At 35.9% G+C, this 16,190-nt stretch overlaps 1 protein-coding gene across 4 annotated transcripts in view; it reads left to right on the plus strand.

Moving 5' to 3' along the window:
• DOP1A (DOP1 leucine zipper like protein A) overlaps window positions 1-16,190 on the plus strand; it is a 69,991-nt gene that overhangs the window by 18,913 nt on the left and 34,888 nt on the right. For 2 of the 4 annotated variants that reach the window (XM_049818303.1, XM_049818301.1), the window contains exons 6-14: window positions 208-306; window positions 1,442-1,541; window positions 4,169-4,278; window positions 6,454-6,562; window positions 8,253-8,373; window positions 9,106-9,225; window positions 12,049-12,163; window positions 12,607-12,636; window positions 13,036-13,269. In XM_049818303.1, coding sequence (XP_049674260.1) covers window positions 208-306; window positions 1,442-1,541; window positions 4,169-4,278; window positions 6,454-6,562; window positions 8,253-8,373; window positions 9,106-9,225; window positions 12,049-12,163; window positions 12,607-12,636; window positions 13,036-13,269 — 1,038 coding nt within the window. The remainder of the gene's footprint in view (window positions 1-207; window positions 307-1,441; window positions 1,542-4,168; window positions 4,279-6,453; window positions 6,563-8,252; window positions 8,374-9,105; window positions 9,226-12,048; window positions 12,164-12,606; window positions 12,637-13,035; window positions 13,270-16,190) is intronic. The other 2 variants (XM_049818304.1, XM_049818305.1) reach the window with 1 other exon arrangement.

Genomic DNA, 16,190 nt, shown 5'->3' on the forward strand with positions numbered 1-16,190 from the left:
TTTTGTATAGTTCAGGGAATCTGTTGGTTATATGTTTCCTCAGTGGTGAAACTTTATTTTCCTGTTTTATCTTGTTTCATTATTCAAAATTTTAAAATAACTTCATTGCATACATATCACTATTTATAAAAAAATTATCTTATTTTGTGAGTGTTCTCTTAAAATAATACAGTAAATAACTATTTTGGGGGTCTGCCATTACTTCAGGTGGAAGCAGTAAGCACATCAGTGCAAGATACCAGTGTTTTAGTACAGAGGAGCACGTTGGACCTTATCCTTTTTTGTTTTCCTTTCCACATGAGCCAGGTAAGTTATTAACACAAGAGAGATGAATTGGCAAACTCCTAAATGTACTCCGCTTCTTAAATTAGTAGCAGTATTTAGTCAGTCTTTGTTAATGATTTTCTTCAAGCTTGAACAAGAGTCATATATAAGAGTTTCTCTGATAGGTTTGGCTATTCTCATGTTGTGATCTCTGCCCTTCTGCTTTTTAACTTGATGTGTTAACTTTGAAGTTAACTTGTAACTTCTGTACATGCAAACCCAGTATGAATTATGATGTTTAGTCCATGCAGAAGCTTTTAATTTGCTCTAATTTGGTGAGAAAACAAATTATCTAGTCTTGTGCAAATTTCCAATTCTCAATGTTCAAAAGCAACAGAAGTTAATCCTCTTAGCATAACTTATTCAGAACACTAGAGAATTGAAAATGATCCTTGGTATTGGGTGAGTAGTTAGCCCTAGCAGTAGTGGGAGATAGACCTTACAACTTCGAGGTAATTTTTTTGGACTGCATTTATTGTTAGTTACTTTTTATTTTTAAATGATTTATTTTACTCCTGGAGGAAAACATACACAAGGTTGATTCTCACTTGTTAGAAACTGTGAAAAAACTGCACTTTCCTGTAAAAAGAACTGTGTTCTTGCCTGTGGAAATGATTCATTCACGTTTATCAGTTACTGTAGGAATATTTGGAGTGTCTCTGTTCAGGTGCTAGAATGGTGAAATTATAAATACAGCATTTTTTCAATATTAAGACTGATGCAAACATTGAAAGTAGTAAGAGCTTGAAAGGTATTTAAAATTATTCAGTGATTTTTTTTTTTCTCTTTTTTTTCAGTGGATTTTAGTTGAATTTGCTTCCAAGGCTTTTGCCTTGGAAAGCATAAACAAAATGAAATGTCTTGTAACAGAAATGAGCTGTTAATGGAGTCAAGTATTTTTGCTGTTCATAAAGGGTGCATACTATTACAAAGTGTCTGTTCCAAATAATAATCATATTTTGGTTTCCTAAGAGCAAGATTATGTTGTCTTGTACTATTCTGAATTCAGAAATGTCAGAACGTGAAATTAACTATGTTTTAGTGCACGTTAAGCTGCTAGCATAGAAAAAGTATTACTTTTCATAGTTAAATTTAATCGTATTTCTAACTTCTTCAGGCAACACGTCCAGACATGATCAGAATTTTGTCAGCAGCCCTTCATGTAGTACTGCGCAGGGATATGTCACTCAACCGAAGGCTTTATGCATGGCTCCTGGGTAGGTTTGTATTTCATTTCCTTGCTCACTAAAAGTGGAGGAAGGATCATATGTTCATTAGCAGTATTTTGCCATATTGTGGAGAAAGATTCTTGGAAAAATGAAGTACTTAATTTGTATCATAAGGAAGAAAGGCACTCTGTCTCTCCATGGACATAAAAGATGGAAGAATGTCATGCTGGAACTCTTTCCTGTTCATATAAATTATTGGTACATTTTCCTATAGCAGCAGTTATGGGCCACATTCTGGAGTAGAGCCTGTTGTACTAGGCCTGCGTAGATAGTGAAAGGCAACTTTTGTCTCCCTAAAAACATAAAATAGAAAAACCAGAGAACAGGCATTATAGAGTGTAAATGGCAGTTGGAACACAACAGCAATACAAGGGATGAAAATAAAAGAATGTTGAAAAATGTTGATATTACATTGATGGAGGCTTGCGTATGCAAACTTTAATCTTCGTTAGATATTTGCATGGTTGAATTAGCAAATCAGCGATCACTTAGGTTCTCCATACAACTAGAATATTATTTCAATGCCTTTCTGGGAGAAAAATCGATCAATGACAGGATGCACACTTTTATTTCTACTAAGTGGCAGAATATCAATACAATACATGTTTAATTTTTTACACGAAACCAGTGTGTAATCAGAAGAGGGTAGCAGAGAATAATAGCTATTTAGAAGACTGACTCTTTAGGGAATATTTAGAAAACTAGAAATTAGAAAATTTTACAAAACATTTACTCCTACTCAGCCTTGTTATTTTAAGGAGATGAAGCCTGTGGTCACATGAAACTGGCCTGTTAGTCTTTAAAACCGCTTTCAGCCCACTGTGAGAGAAGTCAGGATCTCTGACATGGGAGTTCCTAAGAGTGTCACAGAAACTGGAGACTGAATGGAGAGACATAAAGTGGTTTATCTACTTGAGGGGAAGACTGTTTTACAGTCTGCTGTTACCTTTTTTTGTTTGACTTCCCAACTTGCCAGCAAGCACATATGTGCTGCTCAGGCTACCCAGAACCCTTCCCAGCAGCTCTTGCATCTTTTCCAGCTGACAGTTAAGACACCAGAGGCAGGTAGCTTGTGGGTGATTGGGGAGCAAGGAAGTAAGCAGTTAAGGTACGTGAGAGAGAATTGAAATTACAAAGGGAGGGATGAAGTCAGCAACAGTGTTTTGCGTGAGGGGATTGGGTTTGTTGCTGTAGAAGTTGCAGGGATTTAGAAGATAAATATGAAAAAATCCCGGCTTCTTTAGTTAATCATTTCTCAAGACACTGACTTGCAAATTACTCATCTTTAAAGAAGGACAGTGAAATGCACAGTCATGCTCCATACCTACATTTTCCAATTAAGGGAAAAAATAATTTCCAGATTAAAAACTGCACTAATGTTTCATCTAGATTTGGTGGATTATATATGTTTTTTGCTGTCATTGAAAAAGATATTTTATGTATTTAAAATATCATGCTGCTTTTTTAGTTGTGGAACCTTCTTCTACAGCTATGTCATGAGCATAGTCTCCACTGAAAGTTAATATAACTTCAGAAGATAGTTTTACAGTGACTGTTCCTGGTCCTGTTTAGTGAATGGCTAGTGCCTCCATTCACTATATATTTGGACAGACCTTCTGGCAATATAGCTTTTTTTGCTTGTTTTTCTTTTGACACTGTGCTGCTTTTATATTACCGTGATATTCTACTCCTAATATAAAACATTGGGAGAGGGGAGTCAGTTATGCTGGAGGACTCTTTGAAGTCTAATGTTCTATATGACGTTATTTAAATCTGATGTTGGGTATTCCTTCCTGTTGTTTTATAGCTGGGAGTGGTCTATTAACATTCCCTAGGCATAAAAATTGTGTTACATATCTTTAAATCCAGGTTAGTTTAACCATCGTTAAGAATTATTGTTTTAAGTTGCTGCTAAAGGGCATGTATCTTCTCAGGCTTTCATTGTGTTTTTGTCAATTCAGGACAAAAACCGTGGAAAAGTCTTCTGTGGAACAGAGTGATATCCTGACCAACTTCTTGACTTTTTTTTTTTTAAATTTTTTTTTTTTTTTCTTAGGCCTAATTTTTGTAGAATAAAATATTTACTTGGTAAAAGAAAAGATACAAACTTACAAAACAAAGATCTGCCCACTTCATGTAATTTTAAATTTGAAATATTGATTTTGTGTAATGTGACTAATAGTCTCTCTAAGTGCCTTAGTCATGTCAGCGTGTTTTGGTGATCATCTCTTTATATTTAAAATACTGAATTTTGTGTTCTCATAATAATATTAATATTGAAATATTTTTGTGGGACAGGGTTTTTTGAAGATACTGTAGGACTATGTGGTTCGTTCAGTGTTTGTGAACATTTGTTTCTTTTGTACAAGAAGTAATTTGGTTAATAATGTTGCATAAAACTAAAGTTTGTAAGTTGTGTGCAAACTGCTTGCATGGAAGTATCACTTAGATTCCTGTATTAAACTCTATGAAATCATCTTTCTCTTGCCAACATTACTTGGACTTCATCTTGGTAAGTTATCAGTGCCAGTGTGTTGATTTCTAGTTTAAAGAAATTGGCAAAATTATTCTATTGAGACAAGTATTCATTTGCCTTGTCTTTTGTTTGCTTGAAGGTTTTGATAACAATGGTGCCCTTATAGGACCCAGAAGTACAAGGCACAGCAATCCTGAAGAGCATGCCACTTACTATTTCAACACCTTCTCTAAGGAAATGTTAGTCCAGGTAGCTATACGATGTTTTATTGTCGCATATGTCTTCATAAATGGATGCTGATCAAAGTTACTGTATCTTTATCTTTTGACTTGCCATTTCAATGTGGCCATGTAACTTCTGTCTTTTTATGGTGTTGTGTCCTACTCTTCTAAAACTTCCTTGGTGGAAAAATGAAGACATGGGATAATGTGTTTGTTTAGGGATAACAGTATCATCAGGACAAATACTAGATTTGTCCCTCTTCCACTATGAATGTAGCACACATGGAAGATACTTGATTATGAGCCCAGTGCACTGGAGCCTGTTCCTTCATAAAATGGAGTTGGAGAATTCTCTTCTACTTCTGTAGATAAGGAAACTTTTCTGTGTCTTGGGAATTGGAAAAATATGATCAGATAGTATTTAGAAGGTCCGAGTAAGAAGGGTCTTTGTCCTCTCAAAGCAAGGTGGACATCTTTTCTGCTGTTCATTGGCAGTCAGGAATAGATGAGCAAATTGGCAGTCATACTATTTGACCCTTAAAGCCTTGTTAAGTGAGCTGAGATCATCTGACCTCAAGAACTGTGCTCTCACAGAAATTAAAGTATACACATGTCTTTCAAGATGCTGTGAATCTGATCTTGAAATCAGGAAGATATTTTATCATTAAGGCAAATTGATAAGGTCAGGATTTTTCTGTTATTCAGTCAGAATTGCGGTGCTATATATGGGAATGGGAGTGGGCATTACAATATTAGTAGCTGAGACAAGAATATTTAGCTTTTCACAACTTAAAGCTGATATCTAGCACAGAGCTAGCACTTTCAGTTTTACCTGAATGAGATCTGCTGTTCTGCTGATGAGGAAGAGACCCCAGAATTCTAGTGCAGCAAGCACCTTCTTGGCATTCTCTCACCCTTCTCTTGTCACCCTTCTGCCTCTCATGGCAGATGATTTGGAAATTATTTAAGTGTAGAGGAGAGGCCTGAATGAGATACAGTTTGACATGTACCTTCTATACAAAATGTGATGAGCTTTTAGCAGCATTTAGGCATTTGTTAATAGATTGTGGTCTTCCTTTTAAACCTGTCTATCTTTCTAGCTTAATCAGTCCTTAAAGCTTTTCTGTCTGAAAAGACTTAACAACAGTGTAGAGTTGATATAGTCCATTTTATTTATTTTTACTTATTTATTTATTTTTTTGGTAGCAGGTACTACTGCTACAGTAGAATAGAGAGTGGCTGTTTTTTATAACAGAGATAATTCACTTGTTTTTTGCTTTAAAATTTTTTTACGGACGTTAAAATCAGTGGTTTGCTCTACATAACACAAATTGCATATGCCTTCTAAAACCATTTGCTGTCTTTTGAAAGACTTCAAAAGCATTTCTCCTTTCTGCCTTCTTCCCTAGCAGTCTCTTTGTTCTTTTATCCAGTCCACCCCCGTCTTATTCATTGATACAATGTACTGAAAATTCTGACTTTCTAAAGGCATATTCCAGTACAGAAGACTTTTCTTTCAGGATACTGGCTGATGATACTTGGTTTATAGCAGATAGCGAGGTCAAACCTGTTTTCCTGCCTCTCTTCTTTCCCATCTCTCTTCTTTCTCTTCTTTGTCCTCCTTTTTAAGAAGCTCTAAAGGAAACTAGTTCTGACTCGGACAGCGAAGCCAGCCACAGAGAAAACTAAGCAAAATCTGTGGCACTTTTCATTGGACTTTTTTTAATTCTGCAGCTCATTCCCTAAACTGCTTCAGTGTAGAAACTCAGTTTTCCCATTTGTTTTGAAGTTGTCATTGCTTTCTACTCAACTTAGTCAAGAAAGTTTTCTGCCACATAGGTGGGTATATCCTAGATGGACAGATTATTATTTAAGCCCTTAATATCTACATGCCTTACCTTCTCAAACAATTTCTTCATCACTTTTCATCTCTTTTAGTCTTCTGAAATTTTGAGTTGGTATCTGTTTATAATATTCTATTTTGACTTTAAGTATATAAAACTTACCAAGTTCTGTTCCACAGAAATATTCTCATAGGCAAAATTGGAGAATACTTAAACATGGAGAGAATGAGCTGCAGTAAAATGAAATAGTGGTCTTCACTACTGAGAATTTTCCCTTTATATACAGCTTTTTTATTGCATCTTTCTTTAAAAAACTGTTTTCTGTTTTTGTTGTTGTTATATGCTTTTGGTCTTCATAGGCAATGGTTGGAATATTACAAGTTAATGGGCATGGAGAAGAAAGCACATTAATGCAAGACTTAAAGCCTTTTCGAATTCTTATCAGTTTGCTGGATAAGCCTGAACTAGGTAATTTTCATATTATTTAATATTATTTCTAGTCTTTAAATTGCTTTACATGGTTTTCCTTTGAGAATTTTTCTCTCTTGATGGTCAAATTGAAAAAACTCTTTTCTTAGTACTGGCAGGTTAGCTAGATTTCTTAGATCTTCCAAACTAATAATTTAATGTATTGATTAGATTTACCTTTTACCAAGTGCAATTTCTTCTACTTTCAACACAGGAAATAGTAAATTAAAGTCGTAAAGAGAACTGACTCCATGTTGGAAGAAATGCAGATTGGATCTTTTCCATTTCTTTAATCAAATAGTGATTTTCACTGTTTTAAATCTCAGCTGTTGCTTTTGGGAATAATCTGCTCTTTCTTCTAATATACAAAGAGATAAGAGAGATTAACAAGAAAACATTCTTTTTTATTTTTTTTTCTTGGAAGAATTTATCCAGAGGAAGCCAGTATTTTTTTGGCTTTGTGGGTCATTTGTTTGGTGGGTTTTTTGGTGTTGGGTTTTTTTTCTTAATTTTCCTTTCCCCTATTTTAAGTGTTCAAATGCACTTTTTAGCAGTTATCTGCAGAGGAGTATGGGACAAAAGTAGGTGAGGCAAAAGTATTTACAACAGTTAAGTGTTGAATATCTTGCCTTTTTCTTTGCAATAACAGTTTTGGAGGTGACTGAAAAGTTCAAAATAATTTTTGAAGTCTATCCTAAGATTTGGGGATGGGATAAAGAAGCGTAAAAATACAACAATTAAACAGTAAACTTGAATGGAAGTGGTTAAGACAGACTGCAAAGAACAAAGTATCTGACAATAATTTGTCATCTTCCTGGTAATTTGTGATTTCTGGAGGTCAGTTTAAATTTTCAGAGCCAATGTCTATGTTAAGATTTCATGAAGTAAGCAGAGGTATGAGGATTCTTTCAGCAAACTGAGGTGGAAGAAGCTAATAGGATCTCTGCTTAACTCAGTGAGCGCACTTTCACTGCAGGCAGCTCAGTGAGGTTAGGAAAAAGCATGAAAAAGCAAAGGATGATATTTCAAGCAGAATCACTTTGTGAACCTTCAAAATAAGTTTGGTTTTTTTTTCTTCAAACTTGAGATTTAGGTCAAATCTGAAGGAGGCGCTATTTCAAAAAGTATCCTGCAGACTATATCTGGAATTAAAGAAAACATGCCTCAAATTAAAAGGAAGATGCTCAAAATATTTAACCTCGTATTTGCATTTAAATATTTGAGTATATTTTCCATATGATAACAGCATGAGCTAGCTTATGGGTGGGTATTTGAAACTGTTTGGTTGAAAGCTACCTTTGATCAGGAATCCATGTAGTCACATTTACATGTTACTGAGCTGAGCTAATAATCCTTCAAAGAGACACAGTCTGTTGGCTTGAATGTGGCCCATACTGATGTGACTGCATAGCTTTTGAACTAGGTGTGTTTGTATCCAGCAGTCATCGTACATAAACTGTATGGGAAAAGAACTCTGCTTGTGCTTTGTATACTCCTGGGAATAGCAATTGCTTGTGTATTTCTGGCATGCAAAAAAAGCTTCTGAAATTGAGGTGGTTTGTGAAATTGAACAGAAGGAATTTTATGGTTTCAGTGACCAAAGCTAGCTAATGATTTGGGTAGTTTTTAGATGTGGACTGTTAGCGGTACTATAACGCATAAGACTGTGATTGCTGGTATTTCTCCCTAGGCCCTGCGATCCTAGAGGATGTATTGATTGAAGTGTTTCGAACATTATATACACAGTGCAAAGCAGAACTGGAGCTTCAGGCAGAACCTTCTTTCAACAAAGACCACACACAGCTAAGCAGGTGAATAATGAGTATACTGTATTTTGTATTAAATAATATATCTTTTTGTTGTTGAAACCATGACTGTGAAGCCTGTGGGACTGTGACCTGGTTTCTTCATGATACAGGATCCATTGATATTAATTGCAACTTCTGTGTTCAATAAGGGCTATGGCTTTTTTTTTTAATAATATTTAGCATATGTTTTATTCTTTATCCATGACAAAAATGCTTGCTTGATACAGCTGGAAGTCAGTATGTCAATGGTATAGATTAGTTGTGGCATTCTTTACATCTGTGTTCTTCAAAAAAAAACCACCAAAAAACCACCAAACGTGGGCTGATGAGCTGTCTTCTAGAGTAAAAATGAAGAGTGCTACAAGACAGCCAGAGACAGGGATAAAAAGAGCTTCAAGATTTGAGTTGAATATCTTAAAACATGGGGAGAAGAGGGAAGTTCAAAGCTGGGTGGAGAAACAGCTGTAGGAACGATTATGGGAAAACAGATCTTTAAAAATGTGGTTAGAAGACAAATACTGAAGAAAGGATAGAGAAGAAACCTAGCAACTGTGAAAAGACATTGATATGAGGAACCTGCCCATATACTGAGCCCTAGAGCAACAACCACTGTAGGGATGAGGGGAGAAAAATTTCTTGTTGTAAACTGGCAGTGGGTAAACTCACTGTGATGTGTAGTTACCTAACTCAGAAATGAAATGTAAAAATATAAATGTTCTTTTTATTTTCTTTCAGCAAACTGAGAGAAAACAAGAAAACAGCAGAATTGATTAAAACTGCCAATCTTCTCTTTAATTCCTTTGAGCCTTATTATATGTGGGATTACATTGCTCGTTGGTTTGAAGAATGTTGTAGGTAGGTTATAATACTTAATTTCCATGTGTGTAAAGTTGAAGTTGACTTTTGTTTCATAAGCTTCTTTTCTTCAAAGAAGTTACTCTAATGTGATCATTTAGTCTGTAAGTCTTTTTCTTCCTCATCCCTTTAACTTTAATATTTTGGCCAATTTCAATCAGATGTGATTCATGGTCTCAGCAACTTGAGTTCTCACAAACTCAGTGTCTGGGTAAAATCAAAAGACAGAATTAGCACCTCTGCTGAAGGGAAAACTCCAGAGTGATCTCAAAGCTAGTTTATTTTGTTCTGTCTGTCCAGTACAGGATTACTCAATGGGTGTCTAGCAAACCCATCAGCTTTACCAAGAGTGGCTAGTGGAATATGTTATCTTTTGCCTTGCCCTTTTAGGGAAGAAAAAGTATGAGAGTCCTGTATGTAGCAAAGAGGGCTATGGGAGAGAACATAGTAAATAAGCAAGAACTGAAAATATTAATGGGAGGTAGGGGGACCACCACCGGAGAGCAGGTGTTACTGCTGTTGCAAGGGATAGATGATGTAGGGATTTCAAATGAAATTTGTAGAAAAATTTTTTTTCATTGCTTATGGAATAGCTTAATAATATATTAAGGTATTTGGACACTAACTTGTCTATGAGCCCCCAGTGTGCTGTCATAAGTAAAGAAAACTGTGTCTTGGGCTACATTAGGGGGAGCGTGGTCAGCATGTGAAAGGAAGTTATTTTTCCTTTCACTTAGCATTTCTAAGGTCACATGTGGAATATCATGTCTAGCTTTGGGCACCCTACTTGAGGAGGAGTGTTGAGAAACAGAAGAGGTTCTAGTAGAGGACTGCTAAGATGGTCAGAGTCATAGGCCACTGCATGGGAGTTTGAGGTAGGTGAGTTTCTTTAGCCTGGCAAGAGCGGGCTCGAATAGCAGCCTATGACTTTCTGAAAGGCATTTATGAAGTTGATACAGCTATACTTTTGGTAATGGCTGATGGTAAGGACAGCAACAAGTGCCTCAGGGGTTCAGGTTGGGCTTTTGGAAAAGCTTTGCTGGGAACATAGTGGAACAGGTTACCCAGGAAGGCTGTTGGAGCTTCCTTGGGAGATTTCCAGGACTCTGCTAGACAAAACTCTGGCTGAATTTATCTAGCGTTGTTAGTAGTCTTGCTCAGAATTAGAGGTTGGACTAGATGAAATCCTTTCCAACATGTCTGTGACTTAATTTTTGTGTATTGCACTGAATTGCTAAAGTAAAGAAAGCAGTCTACAACCAACTAACGAGCAGGTGAGAATTTCTCTACATAGAAGTAGATGTTACTGTAAGCATGGGTACCAGATTGCCTTATTAATAATAAATGGGATCTGAAGAATGTTTTTTCTGTTTTTTTTTCCTACATGAGCTGCTCTGTTATGTAAGTTATTGTCTTCCTGTTTAAAAAGATACCCCATTAAGTGAAAACATAACCAGTTGATTTTAAACCATGAATTTGTAAGTTATCTTTATATCATCTAGTCTGATTGCTAATCACAGTTATTACTTTTAAAGCGATTCAGATATCCCTCTGAATTTGTCTTAGGCTCTTTCTTATTATTTTTACCCACTAAAAATTAAAAATAGGATTTCTTGTATCTAGTGTTTTCTACTGTGTAAGTGTTGCTCACTGCTATTGAGCCTTCTCTCAAAGCTATTTTTGATAAGGGTTCAGTGAGTTGAATTCAAGTCACCCTTTATGAGGTATTACAGTTGAACAAATCTGTGAGTAATTTATGAAATGGTAGGTCTTTCTGGGTAGGAGCATAGAATGTGAAAAAGAATTTGTGTTATGACTTACACAAAGGGACCATTTCACTGAACTGTAAAGCAGGCTGCTAGTTTTAAGAAGAAAATTATCTGTTATTAGAAAGATACAGTAACCCAATGGAGGTATTGGTTAAGGAGAGTTCTACTTTTCAAACGTAGGTTACTGACAGAATGCAATTTAAATATGATTTTTTAAATATTTTTAAAATATTTTGATAAATACTTAATGTCACTGATTCAGACTTGGTTTCCGTAATGCTTGTATTATTTCAAATAAATCCATTTTCCAGTCCTGGCATATATGTTCATGAACCCTTCCAAAACAGAGGGAAAGGATTAGCATAACTAACTGTTGCTGAAAATGTGACACTGCCCTCACCACCACCCCCGGCAGAATAAATGAATTGGAGAAACAAAATTTTATTCCTTTGTTCATATCCTTTGCTTGTAATATAGTCAGATTGCAACATGATTTCACAGGGGATTTGTGTTCTTACTTCACTCGGCACTAAAACTCATCAGATTATGAATTCTTGTTAATAGTAAAACAATGCAGTCAGCTGGAGTTGAAGCAGATGTTTAGAAGAGCTTGTTTTGTTTTCTTCTTGCACAGCTTTAAAGCTTCATGGGCCTTTTATTTCATTTTTGGTTGTCTTTATCTCAAGTGTTTAATGCCTTGGGTTTAGATCTCTTCAAAATTACTGTGCTTCCAGTAGCACTATCCCTTAATTCTATTATTGGTGCCCATGCTTATACTAGTAAATATTGCTGTTTATGGTGGAGTCACAAATGCAATTTTTTGTAGCCTGAATTTCCTTATTTTATGAATGAAGACTGGTTTACAGTGAAAGGCTGCTTGCTGCTTTTTCTGAAAGCATGTAATGGGGCTAAATGAGCTACTTAACAATAAAATGAGATTGATTATTTGTTTGTGGGGATTCTCTGATGTGTATAGCTTTGCATTAAGTTACAGAAACATTGTTAATGGGGGGGGATGGGGGGAATATTGTAAAACCCTATTTGAATTTTGCAGGAGGACATTACATGCCAGACTTCAAACTGGGCCTGGAGGTGGTAGTGAGCAATCTGAGTTACCCCTGACAAATTTCTGCTTGTTAGTGGATTTTTTATTGGATATAGTTTCTTTGGTAAGAATTGCTTTATTCATTGCTAATACTGGGATTCTGTATAATTACAGTCTACAGAAATACTATATCTGCTTTATTAATTGTTTTTCCTGAAAATATATTGCCATAAATTGGTGGACACCTTTAGGACACATTTTGGTTTCGTTGTATGATTCTTGATAAACTGGTTGAATATAACCGAAGTGGGTTTTATGATGCTTATACCTGAAAATTTTTGTCTGTCCTTGACTTCTTTTCTCTAAAACTACACTGTATTTGTTACAAGTATAGTCTTTTGTAGTTTGATATGCTAGTTTAGGTATGCAGCTTTCTTTTAAGGCTCCTTTAATTGTCATGGTAAGATGTATCTTCTTTTTCTGTTGGCATTGCTTAATGTAGCAAAGACTGTTGGAACTGTTTTCTATACCTGTCTTTCCTCAATTCTTTGCTTTCTCATTTCAAAGCCTACTAGAAGTATGAGAGTGCTGTGTCAGGTATGGCAATCAGCCTGTTTTCCCTTTAGTTCTTAATAACTTGTTTATTTTTCATTCTTAAGATTTTATATTAAGGTTATTAAAATAATAGTAGTAGCATTTTTTAGCCTTATTATGTTTTGTAATGTGTTTGCTGTGTAATGAACAAGATGTAAAATTCTGAAAAAGAGCTAAATATATTTCTATTTGTTGCTTACCCAACTGTAAAGTTAATTTTGTAAATATTTTGTAAGTAAAGCATGTATTTCTTCTTGGATATTAAGATATTAATTTTCCTTTTTCCATGTTCCACATGTTTAGGGCACAGTTAAGCAAATGATAGGTAGCACTGTTATAGAAAATAACTTTCAGGGCAGAATCTGGTGTTAAAATTAATGATTTTTGCTATTACTTTGTTAGGAGACTTATATCGAAATACAGACAGAGCACTTGCCTCAGCTGTTGCTCAGGATGATTTCTGCGTTGACGAGCCATCTTCATACATTGCACTTGTCTGAGCTTACTGATTCTCTCAGACTCTGCTCGAAGATCCTTAGTAAGGTTCAACCTCCACTGCTATCTGCTGGAACAGATGGTATCCTGCAGCTTCCTAGTGGACACAGCAGCTCCATCAAAGAATGGGAAAATAAAAGGGTAACTAATTATGTTTTGCAGCATCTTGGAAAAAATCTTTTTCTGTGGAAAGGAAAAGTGGGCTTTCTACTTTTGTGCAGAACCACCTACAAGTCTTTGATTAGATTTAGTTTAATATACAACAATATATGTGAAACTTGGATCATCAAAAGAAATTATAGTTGTGCACTTCATTGTGGTAAAAGGTCTTGATTCTTAAGGATTTTAATCTAGATTTAATATTATACATGTATAAATCGCATCAGAATCAGGGCCTGAGAATGAACTAATCAGCTAAGGTTTGAAGTTGTAATGCACTTCAAGAGTCTTATGTAGAATAACTGGACTCAAAAGAATTCTCCATTTTGGTTATGTATCAGGCATATGTAAATTCTCCTCTCACCCAGTTAATGTGCATCAGATTAATACCAATCACTTATTTTACTGTCACTGTTAAGTTCTTAGAATCATTTACTAAAGAAATAGAAGAAACAAACCAGCCTGCAGCATTTTCTCTTTCTCTTTTACATTGTCTGGTTTGGTCTACGCAACCATGGCTCTGTAAGGTATAAGTGACATGCCTTGAAATCCTTGTTCTCCAGCTGAAGAAACTAGAGGAACATCATAGAATGATTTAGGTTGGAAGTGACAGTTGCAGGTCACTGCTCAAAGCAGGGCTGATTTCAAAGTTAGATTCTACTTTAAAGCTAGGTCAGGTCACTCAGCATCATATCCAGCTTAATTTTGAGTAACTCAAAGGGTGAAGATTCCACAAGTTCTCTGTACAGGTTGTTTGCACTGTGTTATTTGATCAGAATTTCCATTGTTGCAGCTTGTGTTCGTTGCCTCTTGTTCTTTCACTGTGGATTTGTGAGCATGCCTCCATCTTTTTAACTATGTAATGGAAAGTCATAGAAAGTAATAAAGACACCTTTTCCCCCTCCACAATTTAGCATTCTTAAGACTGAACAAATCCAACTCTGAGCTTTCCTTTCATGTCGGAAGCTCCTGTGGTGGCCCTCCACTGGACTCTACTCAGTACTTCAATGTTCGTTTTGTACTAATGAGGGCAAACTTGGACACAGTGTTCCAGATGTGGTCTTAAACCTGCTGAGCAGAGGGGACTGATCACTTCTCTTGGCTTGCTGGCTATACTTTTGCTGATACAGTCCTGTATGTCATTGACCTTTTTTACCGGAAGGGTCCACTGCTGGCTTATGTTTATGTTGTCCATTCTTTCTAGCCAGCTGATACCTGCCTGTTCTTGTTCTTTTGCTGCTTTTTTTTTTTTTTTAATAAAGCCTGTTTCTATTGAATGTTGCCCTTTGAACCTTCAATGGCCTTTTTCTTTCAATTACAACTGACTCATATGTGGTCATGGCTTCTGTTAAGAGATAGTGACATTAATTACCATGTTTTTGATCTCTTTTACATTGTATATTATAAGACAGGGTCACCCTTTAGGTCTTTCCAAGTTTTTTTAGTATATATTAACATGGGATACAGTGAAAGCTATCTCAAATTTTCATTTTCATTCTTACTCTATCTCTGGTAAAGCTAGATGCGATTCTATAATGGTGTCTCTGTTTTTATTCATGACAAAGTTATTCAAATTTTTAGATTATGTTCAAATTCTGTATTTAAGACAGTTAGTGACTAGGATGTCAGATAGCAAGACAACTTCTGGGCTTGTTAGATCTTGGGCAACATCTGCCATCGCTGGTAAGATAGCTAAATGAGAAGTATGTGGACATGTCTTTCCCTGCATTTACTCCCACTGATCCATGGATTTTGTTTAAGTTGTGTCCTGGTTTCAGCTGGGATAGTTAATTTTCTTCCTAGTAGTTGGTACAGTGTTGTGTTTTGGGTTCAGGATGAGAAGAATGTTGATAACACACTGATGTTTTCAGTTGTTGCCAAGTAATGTTTAGACTAAGTCAAGGATTTTTCAGCTTCTCATGCCCAGACAGCAAGAAGGCTGGAGGGGCACAAGAAGTTGGCACAGGACACAGCCAGGGCAGCTGACCCCAACTGGCCAAAGGAATATTTCATACCATGTGATGCCACATCTAGTATATAAAATGGGGAGGGGGGGGAGTTGGTGGGGAGGGGGTGGCTCGGGAACTAACTGGGCACCAGTTGGCAGGTGGTGAGCAATTGCATTGTGCATCACTTTTTTTCTATATTCCAGTCCTTTTATTATTATTGTCATTTTATTATTGTTGTTATTATTATTATTAGTTTCTTCCTTTCTGTTCTACTAAACTGTTCTTACCTCAACCCATGAGTTTTACCTTTTTCCTTCACGATTTTCTCCCCCATCCCACTGGGTGGAGGGGGGGTGAGTGAGCGGCTGTGTGGTGCTTAGTTACTGGCTGGGGTTAAACCACTACAAGTTGTTTCTCATTCTCGCCAGGATGCAGAGACTGTGCTACCAGTTACCAACAAGACTACAGGGGGCTAGAGCAGCCCAGAAAGCTGCTATGGCTTCTTTTTGAATAAAAATCATTCATCAGATTTGTGCATATTCTGAACTGATAAGGAATTAAGGCACATGATGAGTCATGAAGAACTGTTGTTGCTGGAACAACCATTCTTTCTTGTTTCTAGGAGATGGTGTTTTTTTTTTCTTTCTAGTTGCAAATAGTTAGTAGTTCTTAAATGAAGCTTATTTCTTCTTTTATAATTATAACTTTGTATTCGAAAAAAATCCTCAACTTCCAAATCTCAGGATTAGTATACAAAAAGAAAGATGCTAGTTAAAGTTATACCATATATACATCTATGAATTAAGATTCCATCCACATTTAGTAGACAATTTCTTAAGTCAAAGAGCATAAATTTTATTGAGAAATTGAGCTGGCTTTATTAGTATAAATGTGGAAGTGGGAAAAATGTTTTTAGATTATGAAAGATTTTATTCTTCATTTATAGCTCCACAG

Source organism: Accipiter gentilis, chromosome 15 (assembly GCF_929443795.1).
Source record: "Accipiter gentilis chromosome 15, bAccGen1.1, whole genome shotgun sequence".
NCBI lineage: Eukaryota > Metazoa > Chordata > Aves > Accipitriformes > Accipitridae > Astur > Astur gentilis.